Genomic DNA, 19027 nt, shown 5'->3' on the forward strand with positions numbered 1-19027 from the left:
CCAAATTGTACACACTCATAGATAACAGTCCCCTAAAGATGTCTGATTTCTTCATCAATATCTACAAATTATTTTCTGAGAAATCAACGTAAAATATTGAAAAAAACATGCCTATTACATACAATTTTACTTCAGAGAGATTACACAGATTACTCACAATACACAATCTTCATAGCACGTGTGAAATATAAGCGGGCAACAAAATGTCCTGCTCCAGTCTTGTCGTCAGAGGTACTGGTCTATCAGCAGGTTTATCCTGACGTTCAATTTCTGCCTCTGACTCAAACTGACACCATTGTTACCGTGACTACAGCTGTGTTGACAGCTGTAGGGGGAAGCCTCAGGGTAAAGGCTGTGACATTTCCAACACACGCTCTGAGTGGTTGACCGATCATAAAAGAGGGGACAAGCTGATCAGTCAGAATAAAATGAGGCCAAGAACTAAAACATTTTTGACAGATGGTGAAATAAAACCCAGCAATTTACGGAATGAGATCAATAATGTCTACTTTGAGCGTTACAGAAAATACGCCTATTCTAGTTGACTCCCTAGTTTCTGAACCTGTTAATGACCAAATGTTTTGCTATATAATTCTCCTTTTTATTCTGCTGTGCCTCTTTTAAGATTTTTCTTCAAAGTCTGACAGTTTTTTATGTATTTCTTCCTAAAATAGAAAAATGCTTGTCTGTAAAGCCCGAGTACATTTAAAGCTATGAACATGACGGTGTCTGTAGAGGATGTAAATCCTCAAAGACTTTTCTGAGATCTCCAGCTTTAAATACTACTCTGGTTTTGACATCATGCTTGTTCCTTTTTTTTTGACTTTCTCTTCTTCGCTGTGGTGCCTCAGATTGAGAATCTGCAGGAGCAGCTGCGGGACAAAGACAAGCAGCTGAGCAACCTGAAGGACAGGGTCAAGTCTCTGCAGACCGACTCCAGTAACACAGACACTGCCTTGGCCACCCTGGAGGAGGCGCTGTCAGAGAAGGTACATGACTGCAGGACACAAAGATGCAAAGATGCATTTCAGTCATGCTTGAGATTGGACCCGTTTCTGTAAAAACAAATATTTTTCGCTCTTCAGGGGTCACTTCATTGCAGGTTTCTGTTCCTCTGAGATGAAGAAGGTTTGATGTCAGGGCCTGTTTTTATTGAACTGCTAAAAGTTTCATTCGGAAACATTTGAATGGTTACTTCTGACTCTTCCCACTGATTTCAGAATAGATGATCACATTTCTTCTTTAAAATATTCTTAGATAAAGAGAGCTCCAGAGGTCCTGTGCACTTTTGTTTACGTCCCACCTAGAGAAGCTTAATCCCAGCCTGAGTTGGTTTGTGAGAGTAAGAAACAATGTTCGCTAAAACAGAATTTTTAATTCAGAATTGAATCATTTTTAACCTATGATTTGCATTAGATGTGATTTATTTCCCGCTCCAGTTTGGTTTCCACTTCAGTTGCTTTATGATTATTTCATTCGTATCTGTTACAAATGACAGCACAGAGAATGTGTTGAATGGAATCTAATGAAACGTATTCAGCTTTTGATTTTTGATTTATTTAGATCATACATATTATTGCATATGTTATTTACTTCTGAGATTTGAGGAATTCAAAAACTGAAATTAACTTTTGAAAAATGTCAAATCAAATGCAGATAGAGGGTTGATTCTTGTCTCTGATTGGCTACTGCTGCTCTAACCACATGTGGTCAGTCAATGTGACCACGTCAGTCATACAAAACACTTTTAATTGTGGGTGTGCGTGTGTGTGTGTGTGTTAGGAGAGGATTATAGAGCGTTTAAAGGACCAAAGAGAGAGAGAGGATAGAGAACGTCTGGAGGAGGTGGAGTCGTACAAGAAGGAGAACAAGGACCTAAAGGAGAAAGTCAACAGCCTGCAGATAGAGTTAACAGATAAAGAGGTCAGTGCATTAAGAGATGGTCGCATGTCGGGACACATATTGTAAACAACTACTCAGCTTTTCTCTAAAAGCTGCTCTGCACCTTCTGTTTCTTTCTCTCAATAAACCTTTGTATGACATTTATGCTGCCGCCTCTGGCCCTGTGGTCTATAGTTACTTCTGGCCTGCCTGGTTTGAACCCGTCTGTCTGTCTGTGCTGTCTGTCCCTCTGCAGTCCAATCTCATCGATCTGAAGGAACACGCCTCATCCCTTGCGTCTTCTGGCCTCAAGAGGGATTCAAAGCTCAAGTCACTGGAGATCGCCATCGAGCAGAAAAAAGAGGAGTTGTAGTAAGTTGGAGACCGCAGTTGCAGAAGGTACGTCATGTTTTACAGTTCAGATCCAACCCATCATCATATAAGCAGCTTTGAGCTAATTTTTACAAGGCTGTCCTAGTGTTTAGATTCACAGCATAGTTACATAGCCTCCTGTTGTCCAGTAGCTAATTGTATAGTTAGTAAGATTTACATGTAACAATCAGCTAAAGTAAAGATTTCAATTTTTTTGATGCGTGATCATTTGTGTGCTCACCACTTGAGAATATGTCAGACAAAAGTCCAAACTTCAAATTCAAGGTGAAAAAAAGACAAAAAAAGGATAAAACAAGTTCATCCAAAAAGTTATTCCAAAGCTAAAATGTCGCCACAACCGTCCATCACAAAAACAGTCTCATCATAAGATCTCGTAGCTGTTTCTGGTGCATTCGATTTTATCACAGAATGTCATGTTTCATGTTAATTTCATGATACAATATACAAGCAAGTGCATGCTCTACTGAAGAAGATCCTATGATGTGACTGAAAGCTCCAGAGCAGCCACTGTATGAACCTTGTAGTCCACTTCCCTTTTCTGTGTTGAATGCTTCAGCTGAGGCGGAGGACAGAGCTGCGGAGAGCCGCTCTGTCCTGAGTGACTGTGGACTGTAGAGATGTGCCTCATTAATCCCACTGAACTGTAGATAAAAATCCAGAGCAGCGTCTCCACTGTGAAGAAGAGAATTATCTCACTGTGAGTCCAGGGACCATTTAGCTTGAGACTATTAAGTAGTTATCTATAGACTTGAATTTTTTTTTAACTCAAAATGCCTAAAGCTGTGAGTTATTTTCAGAAAGGAAAACACTGAAGAATTAAAACAAATAACATTTAATAAATCTTCATCAGAAAACACTCTGTGTGATATCCAGCAGACATAGGCCTTGCTCAGACCTGGTATTCACATCCGTCCTGAGTGAACTCATCACAAGGGGTCAGCGCCAAGTTCAGGTTTGAACGCACCCAAATGCGTCCTGAGATCTGATCACTCAGACCACATTGGGAGGTAGTCTGAGATGCATGTGCTCACATTCTTTTTGCCGAATAAATGGAAATGTGTCCTAGGCCACATATGGTGGACCAGCTACTCAGCTGACGTCCCCTGACCAGCTACAGTTTGAATCAACTCTTCTCAGTGACCGTATGTGGATTTGTTTTTGCCCACCGCCACAATATCACCACAAAAAGTTGCTACGTTTTTTTAAATTGGTAAAATCTCTCTTCATAGCTGCGCATTAATTCATCACCTCCGAACCCCTTTTGCTCTCTCTCTCTCTCTCTCTCTCTCTCTCTCTCTCTCTCTCTCTCTCTCTCTCTCTCTCTCTCTCTCTCTCTCTCACATATGTGCAACACAGACACACAAACTCAGTGACATCGTACTCATCTATAAAAGTGAGATCCAATCTTAAAGTTGTCATCCAAATGAATGCTGTCCACTTGTGATCGGATCCCTCAGGACAGATGTTAATACCAGGTCTGAACGGGGCCATTTAAATAGTTGAATTTAGTTTAATAAAGAGTGAAAATTCTGTTGATATCGCTCCAAACTGGACTGAACGAGGAACGTGAAGCTGCTTTATATAAAAAACTGTGTATTAGAATAATGACTCCATCACGGTTTCTCTGCTGTAACAGACTGCACCGCTTTGTCAGGTGCCTCCAGGAAGCAGACAGTCAATGAGACCACCTCCACCTGCTCTATAATCCACAGACTGTCTGTCCCTGTGTCTGTTCCTCTACGTTGGTCCATGTCTGTGTCGCCCTTAACAACGCGAGCTGTTACCCGATGTTACTGTTGTGTCCAACATGTGCTGTAACATGTGTGATCCTGCTGTTCTCTCCTCTCGCTCAAGATCAATTCTAACAACTAACTTACTCTCCTGGGTCCCCTCCTCCTCCTCCTTCCCTCAACCCCCCCTGTTGGCAATGTAGCAAGCTGAGCAGCTATTCAGTCACATGAACAATCCTGTAAGTCCTTCTCCTGAGCTCTGTGAGGCACACAGTGAAAGCATGAGGACACGTGGAAACTTCTTTGAAACGTGCTAGATGGTTTTTATCGTGCCAGACCCGAGCACAGGTCCTGCTTTCACCCACCGCCCCGCTCAGATGCATGTTGACCATTGCACTGTGCTCGTACGATGGGCTTTATACTGCACTCCGAGTCCTGTGTCACGTGCTCATTCTGCAACTGTTTGTGTGTGTGACACGTGGTGAAACTGGTGCTACATGTACAGTTTGTAAAGTTCACTCTAATTGATTAGTCGGCAGTTCAAATTGTATTAATACATCCAGTTATTCGTAGCTGTGGTTGTTCTGTAGCTGGTTTATCTGTGATCAGTTTAAACACAGTGCGACTTTCTTTTTCTTGCAAACTAAGAGCACGAGGTTTCTGCAAACAATACGGCAGTTTGAATTAGTTTGAACCTTTAAAACTGAAACTTTTAAATAAACCTTCAGTGGGTGGACTCACATCAGGGACATTGTGTGACATTAGGAAATCCCAGAGCATATTCTGACACAAAGCACAGCACACATAGGTTTTTCAATGTAGTACACTTGGGAAATACAGCTCACAACTCACACAGTGAAAGTAAGGGATGTGAAAGGACGTGGCCTGGAGTTAACATCCCAGTTTATCATATGTTTTGAAACCTAGAGTCACAGAATGAGAAACAAAATTAGCCTCATGGTTGTTAAACTGTGGAAAACAACTTTTGTGACTAAATTATTTTTGATTTATTACGGAAGGATTGATTTAGATTTAAGATTACTGATCAAATTCTGTGTAAAGTTTAACCAATCAATCAGACTTTTTTTTATTTGGTACTTTTCATGCAAACAATATAACACAAATTGCTTTTCAGGATAAATGCAGTAAATACTAGAACGGCACTCAGTGGAGCACAGAACACCGGCAACGCCAACAATCCTCATATATTTAACCAAGCTGCACCAAATTGCACACATTGTCAGTCCCCTACGTGATTATTTTTGTCAAGAATAATTCATTATTCTCTAGGAAAACGGTGAAAACTTAAAAAGTCTTATAAAGTTAAAAACGTGGAAGAAATAATCCTGGTCCCACCCCCTGATCTGGATTCACACCGAATGTTTAATGTATTCTTCCGTGACCCAACCACTTCCTCTCCCCACGTTTCATAGTAATCCGTCCAGTGGTTTTCACACATTCTTTACAATATAATTAATCAATAAAAACAATGGAGCCTAACATTTACGTCTATATTTTAATACACTTCTTACATCATTTGTGGCTCTAAAACAAATCAGAAAAATCTCCAATGTAAATCCTAACATCCCTCCTCATGCTGAAAATACGACACATCCTATTGGCCGACAGATCCACTCAGTCTCTGTTGCCTCTGTACCTCCTCTCTTTTGACTGACAATTGCAAACACTGTGCAGCACTGTTGGGTTTGCATGACTTGGTTGACCGTGTTGCATGTTGTCACTGTCAGTGTTGCCAACGCTTCTCTCTCGTCTCAGTGTGGTGCGGTTATAGCCGAGGCTCTGTATCAGCCGCGGTTGGAGGTCACTGCAGTGTTCTGGTGGATGGCTCTGTAACTGTTTAGCTGCTGCACTCCTGCGACCTGTGTTGACGTGTGTGGCTGCGTATATTGTCTCCAGGGTGATGTGTGCCGCTGTGATGTAAATCATGGAGAAATACAAACTGTTGCAACAACAGCAGCGAGATTAGTCCTCATTTACCAGACAGCGGTGCTCTGATTAGTGTGTGACAGACAACTAATGAGACTGAGTCGTGATTTAGCATTTTACTGCCACTGATTTGTTAATATTTGCTTATTATAAATTGCAGCCCTGGCCACACATACACCGCCCTGTACTTTGCACACTCACCATGTGTGCGAAGTGACTCAAAGGGCTGTTAAATGTAGCCAAATCTGTTAAAGCTAATGAAGCAGCACCAGTAATGATGCCTTTGTCTACATCATCTTACTCATTCAGAAAGAGAGGGAGAGAGCACGTGGAGTAGTTACTATGAGATACTGATGGACTACAGTGTGCTTTGTGTATCTTTGTCATGGCCAGTAAAACATTGGAGTCTTTACATGTGTTCTGGTCCTCTGTGTCTTCTCCACCTGCTGCATGGAAGCAGAAAGCCCACGAGGTGGAGCAGCAGTCGGGCCCCAGAGGGAACCCAGAGTACGTAGATCGAGTGAAGCTGCTGGAGAAGGAGGTGAACTACTACAAGGACGAGTCCGGCAAGTCTCAGACGGAGGTGGAGAGACTCCTGGACATCCTGCGAGAGGTGGAGACCGAAAAGAACGATAAGGACAAGAAGATTGCAGAGTTGGAAAGGTAACTAGTCTTTGACTCTTTTGTCTCATTTATTGTCTTATTGTAAAAGTAAAGTAGAAATAGATTTGAACTGTATACTATTTATTTCAAATAATTGGCCATTTGTCGACGCTTAAAGGGGAATTCTGTCATAAATGTGCACGTGTAACTGAATGGTAATGCTGCGGTAGTGTCAACAGTGTAATCTTATGGGGCAACTGTGACAGTCCATAAAATGTCCACTGAAAGTGTTTTTTTCACCAAGAAAAGGCTCAAATTGTCATTCTTTGTCTAGACACTTGTGAGTTGGCAACATCACACGTGTCTCGCTCAGCGATAAGCGTCACTCTCAGGTCGTGTGAGACTTGGATTTTTGCAGGAAGATGGTGAAAACGTGGAATTTACTGAGATAAGCTTTTGTTGTTCTAATGTGGACAATGTCAATGAAGCACTTGACTTTGATGGTCGTCCCTTGTACTTGATGTTTTCAGACTCTTTGCAACGACGCAGAATAAAAATATGAGCATTTTATTGTTGAAGAAAATAACTTTTAGTGGACATTTCGCAGCCTGTCGCAGTTGCCCCATAAGATACAATGGAACCCTTACCGTCATGTCACGGCTTCCAGCAGAGGCAATCCAGTGGACCGAATTTGAAAGTTTTTCGAAGTAGTTCCCCTTTAAGCATCTTACAAGAGTTGGTTCATCAGAATTACAAAAATCCATATTTTCTCCAAAAATATGCTGCTGTCATGGAGATAGTTTTAGATTTAAGATATTAGTCTCAGAGGTTTGTTTTTCAGTAATGCGTCCACACACAAAATTATGCAGGTGAACCAACCCTTTACTGTTGTTTTTCTCAACAACATACATCTGTTTGTGTTGTGAGGTTATGAGCAGTATTTCAGCTTTGTCATGTACTGTGTGTTTTTGTATCCATGTAGCTGTCTGTGTCTGTACATGTGTGACGTCATCAGGGTCTATCAGCACACACACTGGATCCAGTCATAGTCTTGTCTTTGTGTCTTTGTGAGAAAGTTCTGACTCGTTTTTACATGTGAGCACAAAGTATCCTTGAGTAGGAAGTGGAAGAGTGGAAGAGCTTTCAGTTAATGGACCACATAAATGAAGCTGGTGGCCTCATCAGCTCTTGGCTCACCTCTCAGTGCCGTACATGCTCCAGAGTCTCCAGCCTGGAAGCTGCTATAGGCTTGTGTCTTTCTGGAGGAGGCCACCATGTTGTCTTTCACCTGGGACGGATTTCTAACTGATGGGACAAACATTGGTTGGACTGAATGAGGACCATACACGACCACAGCCCCTCTCCCTGCCCACTTAGTTCCACTTATTGTTGAAGCCAATTATAGTTTTCCTCAGGGTCACTGTGTTTCAGGTTCTGTGCTTCTTTGTCAGAGGTGTTTGATTAATTGTTCTTTCTTGCCCATTTTTTTCTGTCCTTTTTCCCTTTTCAATTTTTCCGTTTCATGCCCACCTCTCCCTTTTTTTAACCCTCTGCCACTGATCACTTTCAACCTTGGCCTCCCGTTCTTCCTCCCTCAAATCCAATCCTGCCTTTTTTTCAATCTCTTCTCCATCTTCCTCGCAACTCTGTTGTGCCCCCCCCCCCCCCCCCCCCCCCCCCCCCTCCCCCAACCCGACACCAGCCCCCCTCCCTCTGCCCCTCGCCTCATCCCTCGTCCCAGTGGCAGAGCTCCCCCTGACCCGCTCCCTTCTGTTTCTGCTGCCCCCCAGCAGATAGGGGGCATGGTGTGGGATTTCCTGGGAAAGTGAGTGCTCTGCCCTGGCACTTTCAGCTCGGCTGCGTGGTTCCGACTGCTACTGCTACACCTGCATCTGGTTTTCACCTGTGTGCCTGGGTGTGCCTGCTGTCTGTAGGAATCACAGATCTTTGTGTCAGAATGAGAAGCTCTGTTGTTAGTCTGTGGCGTCATTACTCTACAACTGTGCACACAATACAAAGATTCCTGGATTCATGTTTGCTCATGTTTCTTTTTAGCATGTCTGTGCAGTGGTTAACTCTATGCATATGGTCCATGAATGGTTTTTAATCTTTGAGAATGTGTGTGTGAGCGTGAGAGAGTGAGAGAGAGTTGAGTTTGTGTTGCATGTTTGTTTATTCAAATTGCACGTGAACCATTAACAACTATTTATCTCGGCACCGATGACAGAATGAGGAATAAAATCAAAATTTAGTTGTGTGACAAATCACCAAGATTAAAGCGCCATACACATTGTGATTTATTGCTCAGGTATGACTCAAACTGTACGTGTCTCAACATTAATATTCAATATGATGTAGAAACCTTAAAGTTTAGGGTTTGTACCTCAGTAAATGTTTAAGGGCTAAACATCAACATCATTAAGTTTGAATTAGATTTATTCAGTGAATTCGTTATTCCCAGAACAGGAAGGATCACGTTATGCTGTTGCTGTTACGATTAAGTCAAAGTAAAACTTATCACAAGGATTCAACCAACCTGAAACCAAAGTTCAGAATTTACACAAGAAATAAAAAAATCACAATTGTACCTGAAAGGACCCGTTAAAATTTTCCATGTGTGTATAAACATTAGAAACTAGGTAAAAACTGTAAATAGTGCATTGTACACTGTATTATTAGCAGTCTGAAAACTTGGTATATTTCACAGAGTGCTCCTTCTTCTTTCCTACATTGTAGCTTACTGACATGTACAAGCTTTACTTCATCGTCACCTTTGTTGAAATATCTCACACACACATGCAGACACACATGCACCCTTTTGTGTTTGTGTGGTGTTTGGTGTGGTTGTGTGTTGTAGCTTGTAGACGTCTCTGTACTTAGAGCTGAGGCCTTCTCCTGCCATGAGCACGCTTCCCCTGCTCATTCCAGCCACCCCTCTGTACCCCCTCCTCATCTCTAACTCACTTTGGCACCCTCACATCATCCCTGTTACGTCTCCTAAAAGCCCCCTCTCTTCTCAAGTGGTCTTTCCCGGTGCTCCCCTGCCCAATCGTCCCCCACCCCGGCCCTGCCTAGCTTGCTCTACCACAAACTGAAGGGAAATGATCAGCCTGCATGAATAGAGGGTGGACACCTCAGTGAGTGAGGTGCTGTCGTAGGTAGGGTCTGCACTGAACCTTTGTCCCTGAAGTGTTTGGGTTCAGTCGGGTCTCCTCTCGTCTGATCAACCCCTTCATCCATAACTGATTCTCCCACTTGCTCACTCCCTCTCTCCGACTTGATTAAACCTCCCGTTGCTCGGCACTGAACCCCGTCCTCCTCTCCCCTTCGTTTTTTGCCCGGCTGATTCTTGCCTGTCTGACTGCATGTCTGCCACCTTCAGGCTTGGCAGCAGATGCACATGGTTCCGTGTTCTCAGAGACGGTGCATCCTGCATTAGCTGTGTCAGGCTGCAGACCAGCGGCCCTCACACACACACACTTTTGCCATCAGTGAACACACTGTGATTTCCTCTGGGTCCTCTGTATTGATTTCTTGTGGTTGTCTCTTTATGTTCCGGTTCTAATGTCTCTTTCTTTACTTTTTTTTCTTGTGTGTGTGTGTGTCTCCGGCTTTCAATGTCCCCTCCACTTGTCCCGTCGTTCCTTTCTCTTCAACCTTTTCCTCCCCCCATCTGCAGTCTAGCTCCCAGGTAAGCAATGCCCCTGCCCCAACTGTGCCCCCATCCCCACCTACCCCACCACGCTAACTCTGGTGCTTAAACCTGTGAGTCATCTCAGCAATGCCATGCTAACATGAAGCCATCAGTTCATCCGTGATGCTCATGTCTTGTTGCTGTTCCTGGTGATCTCATGACAGGTGCCATTTTGAAAGACGTCTCATTCAAAATGCACCCGACATGTTTTTTGCTGTGGTACACGGTTAAGTACTATAACTACCGATTCGGAAAGATGACTGGAATGAAAATTGTTCTTGAATTGTTGTGGTTTTACAGACAAGGAGGCAAAGACCAAACTAAGAAGGGTCCAAACATAAAGCTGGGACCACAAGGAGACAAGAAAGGCTTAGGACAGGACCCTCGTAAGGACGGCTCCATGGACAGTGGCCACCACGTGAAGGTGCAGATTTTATCCATGAGAAATTTTCACCAATCATTACAGGGGTACTTCACTAATGTGTGCGCCTGTAATGTCTTGGTATCCTTTGTCTGTTTCTACATAATGTTTGTCATCTCTCAGCTGGAGGAGTTGATGAGCACGCTAGAAAGGACGAGGCAGGAGCTGGACGCCACCAAGCAGCGTCTGTCCTCCACACAGCAGTCTCTGCAGGAGAGGGACACGCACCTCACCAACATGAGACAAGAGCGCAGGAAACAGCTGGAGGAGATCCTGGAGATGAAGTTAGTGTCATCGCCATGTGACAAACATATGAAGAGCACAGGAGTAGATTATTCGGCTCAGAAAGCAGCTTAAATGTGTCAATTAAAGTTGTTTTGTTTGTCCTGAAACATTTAAACATCCACTAAAAGACACAGTTTAAACTTTAGACTTACCTCTACAGTTGGTTGTTTCTGGTTGTTTGCTTCACATCTGTTCATGTTTATTGATTCTCAGAGGATATTTTTACATAGTTATTGTTATACTGGCTGTTTATTTTGAACTCGCTGCAGCTTTATATTTAACGGACAGACATGAGAGTGGAATCAATCTTCTCATCTAAAGCTCAGCACAAACGTAAATGAGCATATTTCCAAAATGTCAGACTATTTACTTTAAAGCTTAGTCCAATTTAAATAAAGATTTTCATGCCCTTAAACAGAATTTGGTGTTAATGCAGGTGGACATAATTGATATAGCTTTATTCAGTTCTTTAATAAAAGAGTTTAAACATGTTTTAACAATATAGCAGCTAGTTAATGTTTTCTCTATTTGATAGAATCTGATTTCTGAGCCTTAATTAATTGTTTTCTTTCTCCTCAGACAACAGGCTCTTCTGGCAGCCATCAGTGAGAAAGATGCAAATATTGCACTGCTGGAACTTTCTGCCTCCAATAAGAAGAAGACCCAGGAGGAGGTGCTGAGCCTCAAGAGGGAGCGGGACAAACTGATGCACCAGCTCAAACAGCATGTTAGTACTGCAGCACAATGTCAAGGAATTCTCCCTCCGCACTGTAGCTGGTTGCCAAGGCAACATTTAATCAGTATGAAAAATATAGCTGCACAAGGCAGCTAGCCATTTTGTCCATTTCATCTACAGGAGGGTGTTCGTAACATGAGCCCTTTTGGCATCCGACCCAAATGCAACATTTAATTATGTGCAGCATGACTCTGAGCTGTTGTTATGTTTAGTTTTTAGGTTTTTTTTTGGGGGGGGGGTAACTTTGATATTTGAATACAATTATAGTGACATAATGCAGGGAACTTGCATTGCTTAGTAGAAACAGTGTCAATAAAACAAGCCTGGATGATTGAATTCAACATTTTTTGAAAATATTGGCAAAATTTTGCAATGCTTTACATCCAGCTAGTTGCTTCCCTCTGTTTCTAGTCTTGATGCTAAGCTAAGCTAATGGGCTGTTGGCTTTAAGTTCATCTTCACTAGCAAAGACCATGCCCCAACAATATGTGATTTAAAGTTTTGAATGGGCATTGGATGCAGTGGAGAAATGAATGAACTCTGAGTGTAGGGGTCGGGGGTGTAGATGCGTCGGGGATGCTGGTGTGGGAGGATGCACTGGTGACTCATTTCAGCTCACAGACATGAGAGTAGTATTTACCTTCTCATCTAACTGTGCAAGAAAGCATATGTGTGTATAATTGCACTGATTTGTGTGTCTTTCTTATTTTTTTGTCCATTATGAAGGCTGCAGATCTTCATGCATTAACGAGTTTACTCTTCCTACAGACACAAAGCAGAATGAAACTGATCGCCGACAACTATGAAGATGAGCAATATCACCCACATGGTCCTCACCACCCCCCGCCTCAGCCCCCGCACGCTCAGCCGCAGACGCAGCCCCAGTACCCCCACCCTCCCCATGCCCAGCAGACTCAATACTCACACGCCACTCATCCACAACATGCTCAGCATCCTCCGCATCCTCAGCATCCTCAGACCCCCCAACAGCCCCCTCATGCCCAGCAGCCACAAGCACAGTACCCTCACCCTCCCCATCAGCAACACCCCCAGCAGCACCCACAGCAGCACCCACCGCAGCACCCACAGCATCCCCAACCGGCTCCGCAGCACCAACAGCACCAACAGCACCCACGTCCCCCTCAGCCCCAGCACCCTCACCAACAGCACCCCCAGCACCCAGCACAGCACCCAGCACAGCACCCACATGGACATCCCCCTATGCAGCACCCTCACCCGCAGCACCCACATGGTCCTCCCCAACAAGGGCCGCACCCCCAGCATCCGCAGCACCCGCAGCACCCGCAGCACCCGCAGCACGCCCAGCATCCTCAGCACCCTCAGCACCCACAGCACCCACAGCACCCGCAGCACCCACACCACGCCCAGCATCCACGTCATCCGTCGCCACATCATCGTGGAGGGCCAGCCCGCGGACCCCCACATGCTGGTCACCGTCCCACTCCAGACCAGGTCAGACACCTGGCCATGTCATCCCTGTTACACACAATTTTAAAAGTCTCAACAAATTCACCAAGTAGTTAAACACATTACTGTGCACAGCAATGATTCAAGCTTCAGAACAGTGATTTCCAAATGTTTTTAAACCAGACACTGAATTTATCAGTTTTCCTTTGGCTGGCTGCCGTATAGGCTGCAAACCCTGCCTCCTCCATGTCAATGGATGGGACATGGACCAAACTAAAAAGTCCAAATACACGTCAAGTACATTTTGTCAAAGGTGGTCTCTGTCTTTTATTGTACGTCCAAATGTGAAAATAAATTATTCTAAGTTTGTTTATATTTAATGATTTCATGTCAGATGAGAATGACTCACAATTGATCCAGCGCACAAATCTGTGGGACCTCAATACTGGGGCTCCACCCCCCAATCACTACTGCCTAGACTCTGTCAACAAATCGCGTCATTGGCAGCGTTCATATCCACAATATATTGTTTTAATCCTGGATAGTGGAGATGTGTCATCCATCTTTATATACAGTCTATTTCCCAGACCCAGAAGGAGGTCTCAGACTCCATTGAGGACTACCAACCAAATTTTGTCATGAAATAGATGTTTTTTAACAGGATTCCTTATATGGTAATTTCTTTTTTTATTTGTTTTCTCTTTACATTTCAAAACAAATAATAAAAAGCTAGCAGATTACAATGTCAGCTCATTCTTTTATATGGTAAAACATTAACCAAAATATGCTGTAAATGAAATCATCCTCAAAATTGTTAGTTTTTCATGGGCTGATGGAAACCATCCAATTCTAAAGCTGCATTAAATCCTAAAAAGCATCACTGAAACTACTTGGCACTAAACATTAATTCTGCACATACTTATTTTTCTATCGTACTGCCTGCTGTGCCGGTGATTTATTTTGATGAGAAGTTATTCCAGTTTCTGTCTCTTTTCTTCTCTTCATGCACATTGCTCCTGTTGGCCTGTACCACTGCCAACAACAGGATGATGAGGAGGGCATTTGGGCGTAATCCTTGCTGTGACAACCAAAGCTCTAAATTTGTTTTGAGGGGTGAGATATATTTAAAAACTTCTCGTCTGAGTGATTCTCAGTTTCCTGCCTGCAGTGTCCACCACAACAGCTGCATGACATCTGGATGTCTTCGTCTCTCACTTTTAGATGATTCAGTCACTACTGGAGGAGCACAGCCATGCCATGATGTTGAAACACTACCCAACCAAACATTAATTATCTTCACCTAATCTGCACTCAGCTATGTTATTTTTTTTATTTTTCTGGGGGAAGAGGATGATACACTCAGGTCTGCAGGTCACGTGAGAGACTGACAGCTCGGCAGGTAAAATCAAACCTTTTTAATATCATTGTTATTCAAAAAGATTATTCCAAATTGACGCTTAAACTGGTTTTACTTTATCATCTGCTTAAGGTGACCTGGGACCTTTTTGTGTGAACAGGAGCCGATGTCATCCACTTCCTCCGCACACGAGAACAGCTGCGGAACTGAACAGGATGGAAAGAGGCAGATGTTGAAGTGCTCTGTGTGTCAGGTTGTCATTCGGACAGGCATGTGATCAACATGGCAGCTCTGCATCAGAGGTCCCACTAAGTTCACCTCACCCGTCTGTCGCCTGCTGAGCGGTCGACCTCTTGATCCTCCCGGCAGAGATCTCATGACTGTCGGACTGACAGCTCAGAATCATTTTATGTTTCTTCATCCTTCCTCCATTCACTGGTTCAAGATCATGGTTGTGCCGCTGTGTGTTTCACCTGCCTGACTGACTCCTCTGGCTCTGGCTGGCTCCCCCGGCCTGACTCTGTCATGGTTTCTCGATGCTCACTGCCCTGCGGACCCACTTGGTGACATCTGACACCTGACCCTCTACCTGGCTCTCATCACCCTCATCCTGCAGAGTCTCTTCTGTTGTTTTATCATCTGGTTGTAGGACATCTTCTCTTTTACCTTTATACGCACCTCATCCTCCATCTCTCTCTAGATAACCTCATGTTCAGCATGTCTAATAATGACGTAGTGTCCCTACACTTGCTTTATTCCCCAAACCTGAAGGCGGCATGTTTCATTTCTTGTTGGCTAGAGAAGGAAGAGCTTTCAGTCGACTGATACTGTAGTAGGCCTTTGGCTTTGCTTGCAGCATCAAGGGGTTTCCTTGGCTGCATGAGCATGGCCCTCCAGCTCTTGGGCTTGTTTTAGCCTTAAGGCTGTGGTTGCCATAGATTTTTCTCTCCATGTTACCTCATTTTAATCAGAAGTAGTCAAAAAAAAAAAGAATCAATCTATGCAGATGTCAACGTAGAGTGAATGCATTTTTATTTCCCCATCCGCACTCGAGTTTAGAGTAAGGAACCACCCGATCTGAATGGCCAAGAGAGAGGTCAGAAAATATTCACTAGAGTATTTTGAGTTTCTGAGGCAATGCACCTATGCACCTCCTCTGTGTTGCAGGAATTTCTACTAATGGTGCTTCTGCTGGTGCTCAAACTAAATGGTGTCAGAAGACCTCATCAAGAGCATCTTTTAGTCCTTTTACAGTCGAGGGACTTGATGCCACAGTGGACTTCGTACACAGCTGTAAAAGTCTTTGTACATATACGATTTGACAATGGGGGCTTTGTGAGCAACAATCACTTGGAGACCCACACAGAGGAGATTCCCCTCTATGAATATTGCTGTCATAAATTCCATTATAGACTATGAAGTGGGGGCTTCGTCCAATAGATGTTTTCCCTGCAGGTCTGTTTGTACCATTGACACCCACAGTATGCTCCCCTCACCCCTGTACAAACACCAGTAGTCTGTGTGACCTCCTGAAACATAGTGACTTGTTTACTCCTTCTCAACAAGGTGGCCTGTGCCTCATGACAACTGTACACTTATATGATAGATATGCATATATTATACATATAGAGAGAAATCTATAGATTGTGTCTATACGTGGTGAGAAAATCGTTACAAGCTGACGAGATACTATGTTTTTTTCTCTTCATGGTTATTTTTCTAACTGGCTGGAGGTCGGGGAGATGTCTTATTTCGTGTTGAGTGGTGTGACTTTTCTTTTTTTCCTCTGATTTGTACATTGTGAGAAAACCCCTAAGCAGCAGCGTCAGCAGCAGCAAGTTACATTCCCTGTCTGAAAATACAGGACAGTCCAAAAGAGTGAAAAAAAGAGCTTTAAAGTAGTTTATGGGAAAAAGAGAATTATATCCAAATCTATTTAGAAGTTAAGAGAAGATTACATTACTACATTCCTTTCTACGTGTGAAAACAACTCAGTTGAAGACCACCTGCCCTGTGGTACCAACTCAGAAGAAAAAAAAAACACAGAATTTTGCAGCTCACATAAGTAGCAATGAGATTACGTCTGCTGCACTCAGCCGACGGAAACTTGCACTTGTGAGTGAGGACTATCTAAGTGGAGGTTTGAGCGACTCTGTCGGGATGAACATTTCTTTTGCGTGTTTGTCGTCGTCGTCTTGTAAACAGAAGTGGTGACATGTGACCGTGGTTAAAAAGCTGATAAACGTAGAAAAACCAACACACATTGTTACAGTGTAGTGGAAAAATTGAATTAGACTGTTACTACTACCCCCTCCACTTCCTCTCCTTCCTCTCATGGTGCCTGTGTGTCTCCCTTAAATGGCCAAGTGTTGATTGTTGTATATAAACGTCTTTCCATGTCCCCCCCATCTTCCTCAAACCGAGGGAATACATGCATCATTTCTACGTCTCTTGCTTCCACCGCGAACCTTCACGGCTCCTGTCACTGACCAAGAATCAACAGATGGTGTTCGTGTTTTACGAATGTTAAGAGAAAGGTCCTGATTTGGATTTTTATTTTATTTTTTATTTTTTCTCAAAAAAGAAGGGACGACAATGCAAACAAGACAGAGGAGCGCAAATCCTCTCACTTCACCATCAGGGGGGCGGAGTACAAATCCTCCATTTTCAGGTCCTTATCTACTGAATACTTGAAGTAGGGGGTTCTCCTACCATGAAATAGCGTATATGATTTACATGGTAAACAACATGAAACATTTCAATTGTGCCCATGCATGCTGATTTTTACATAACGTGCCAACTGAAAGTGACGATGTAAGGATAATCTCCTGTTCTCTATGCAGAGCGATTTCTCAGCTGTTGTGTCAAACAGGTTTTGGGAGAAATGGGGCTTAGATGCTGGGGCTGGTTTCCTGGGCTTAGACTTAAGACTGATCCCGGTTTGTGAATGACTGACGTTGCACTGGGCGTGAGGTGGATTCGAGAAGTCAAGTCTGCACCTGTGCCTAGAAGCAGCCGTGTGGTAGAGAGCGTGAGCATTGAAAGGCCTGAAGATTCACCAGTAGTTTTCAAAAGGCCTTCACAAAAAAAGTATGAACGGCCTAAAACACATTTTCACTATATCAATGTATACAGGTTGTTTTTCTTTTGTTCTACATCACTAAATAACTTTGAATTAAACAAATCACTGTGACCAATGCCAGAAACATTTTTTTTTTGACAGAGCAAATATTGTGTTTACTTTTTTATTATTCATTTTTGTATTTCAGTTAGCTTTATTTATTGAATATGCCAGTTTGAGACTGTACTATTTGTATAAGTAAATGTTTGATCTGTACAGAAAAGACCTAGGAACAAAGTTAAATGTGAGTGTCCAGCATGCTGAATGATTACTTGTGTGAACGTGAGCTAATCTCCCATGATGCATCATTCCTCATACATTAATTGCATCTGCATCGTGACGGTGTGATGTTGTGTTTGAGAGTGATGTGTGTGTCTCACTTACTGTGTCCCCTTAGTAGACAGCCTGTGCAGTTTTGTGAGAGTGCAGCATGTTTTTTGGGGTGTAAATGTATTCAGAAAAGAGATACATGTGCGCGTGTGTGTGCGTGTGTGTGTGTGTGAGCACAACTGCATTTGTTTTCCGGGTGTGTGTCTGTGCGTGATGTGAATGCACAAGAGAGAAATCTATTTAAAAAAGAACTTTATCAGAGGAAGTCCCCAGAGAAAAAAAAAGTGAGACTGAGTCAAAGTTTTGAATGAAGCATGGAGACTCTGTATTGTTTTCTGTTTTTTAAACCTAGGAGGCTGTCCTCAGTGCCCCAGTTTGCTATTGTATGTGCTGTATCAGAATATTACTATTGAGTGTTGGCCAGCTTGTTTATATCCATCAAATAAAAGTGACTTTCTTTCTGTCTCCATTTGTGATTTTCTCGTCAAACTTAAAATCGGTCAACCATTGATAATACAAATATAGTTCACATAATCAATGCATGATTCCATACTGTTGTTAAGCACAAGCATTAGCAATTCAAGTGAACCAGAAAGTTGCGATATGCTCAGCAGTGAAAAATTATGTTAAAGTGCTAAAAATGAATTTTGATAACTTTGAACAACAATTATTCATCCTGTCACTTTGTCTGAATTACTAACACTGTACGTGGTGGGATAACAAAGTTCCTTTACTTAAGTAAATGTTTTATATGTCTGTTCTAACTTAAGAAGATTTATTTTCAGGTCCTTTTTTTAATTTTACTTCTCCACATATCAGCAAATATCTGTAGTCTGAACTCCACTACATTTTTTACAAAGCATTGTTACATGTTCACATAGTTTTTTTTATTATTTCAAAGAAAGAAGCAGCATCACTGGTGAAGAAACACCTGCGATGGATTCAGTAGAGGTCACTGCCGAGTCAGAGCCTTTATGATTAAGTGGACCGTTGTATTAGGGAACAAGTACTTTTACTTTTAACATTTGAACTGAATAAAACAGATATCAGTCTTGATCATCCTCCAATGATGACAGATGCAGAATGATGACACATTAACAA

At 42.9% G+C, this 19027-nt stretch overlaps 1 protein-coding gene and 1 long non-coding RNA gene across 2 annotated transcripts in view; one reads left to right on the forward strand and one right to left on the reverse strand.

Moving 5' to 3' along the window:
• The window catches only part of erc2 (ELKS/RAB6-interacting/CAST family member 2), a 36568-nt gene extending 22091 nt beyond the window's left edge, over window positions 1-14477 (forward strand). Inside the window, 13 exon segments of the mRNA XM_034584925.1 lie at window positions 852-989; window positions 1783-1923; window positions 2138-2253; window positions 3148-3226; window positions 4208-4243; window positions 6412-6614; window positions 10234-10245; window positions 10549-10672; window positions 10793-10953; window positions 11534-11681; window positions 12459-13163; window positions 14164-14231; window positions 14340-14477. Of these exon segments, the coding sequence (XP_034440816.1) occupies window positions 852-989; window positions 1783-1923; window positions 2138-2253; window positions 3148-3226; window positions 4208-4243; window positions 6412-6614; window positions 10234-10245; window positions 10549-10672; window positions 10793-10953; window positions 11534-11681; window positions 12459-13163; window positions 14164-14190 (1890 nt within the window). The 3' untranslated portion in view covers window positions 14191-14231; window positions 14340-14477.
• A 3148-nt stretch (window positions 14478-17625) lies between these two features.
• LOC117761505 lies at window positions 17626-18950 on the reverse strand. Its single transcript, XR_004613838.1, has 2 exons — window positions 18804-18950; window positions 17626-18764 (listed from the first exon to the last, which is right to left on the reverse strand). It is a non-coding gene; the product is annotated as an uncharacterized LOC117761505 (long non-coding RNA).
• Window positions 18951-19027: the final 77 nt, after the last annotated feature.

The sequence above is a fragment of the Hippoglossus hippoglossus genome, chromosome 5 (genome assembly GCF_009819705.1).
Source record: "Hippoglossus hippoglossus isolate fHipHip1 chromosome 5, fHipHip1.pri, whole genome shotgun sequence".
NCBI classification, from domain to species: Eukaryota; Metazoa; Chordata; class Actinopteri; order Pleuronectiformes; family Pleuronectidae; genus Hippoglossus; species Hippoglossus hippoglossus.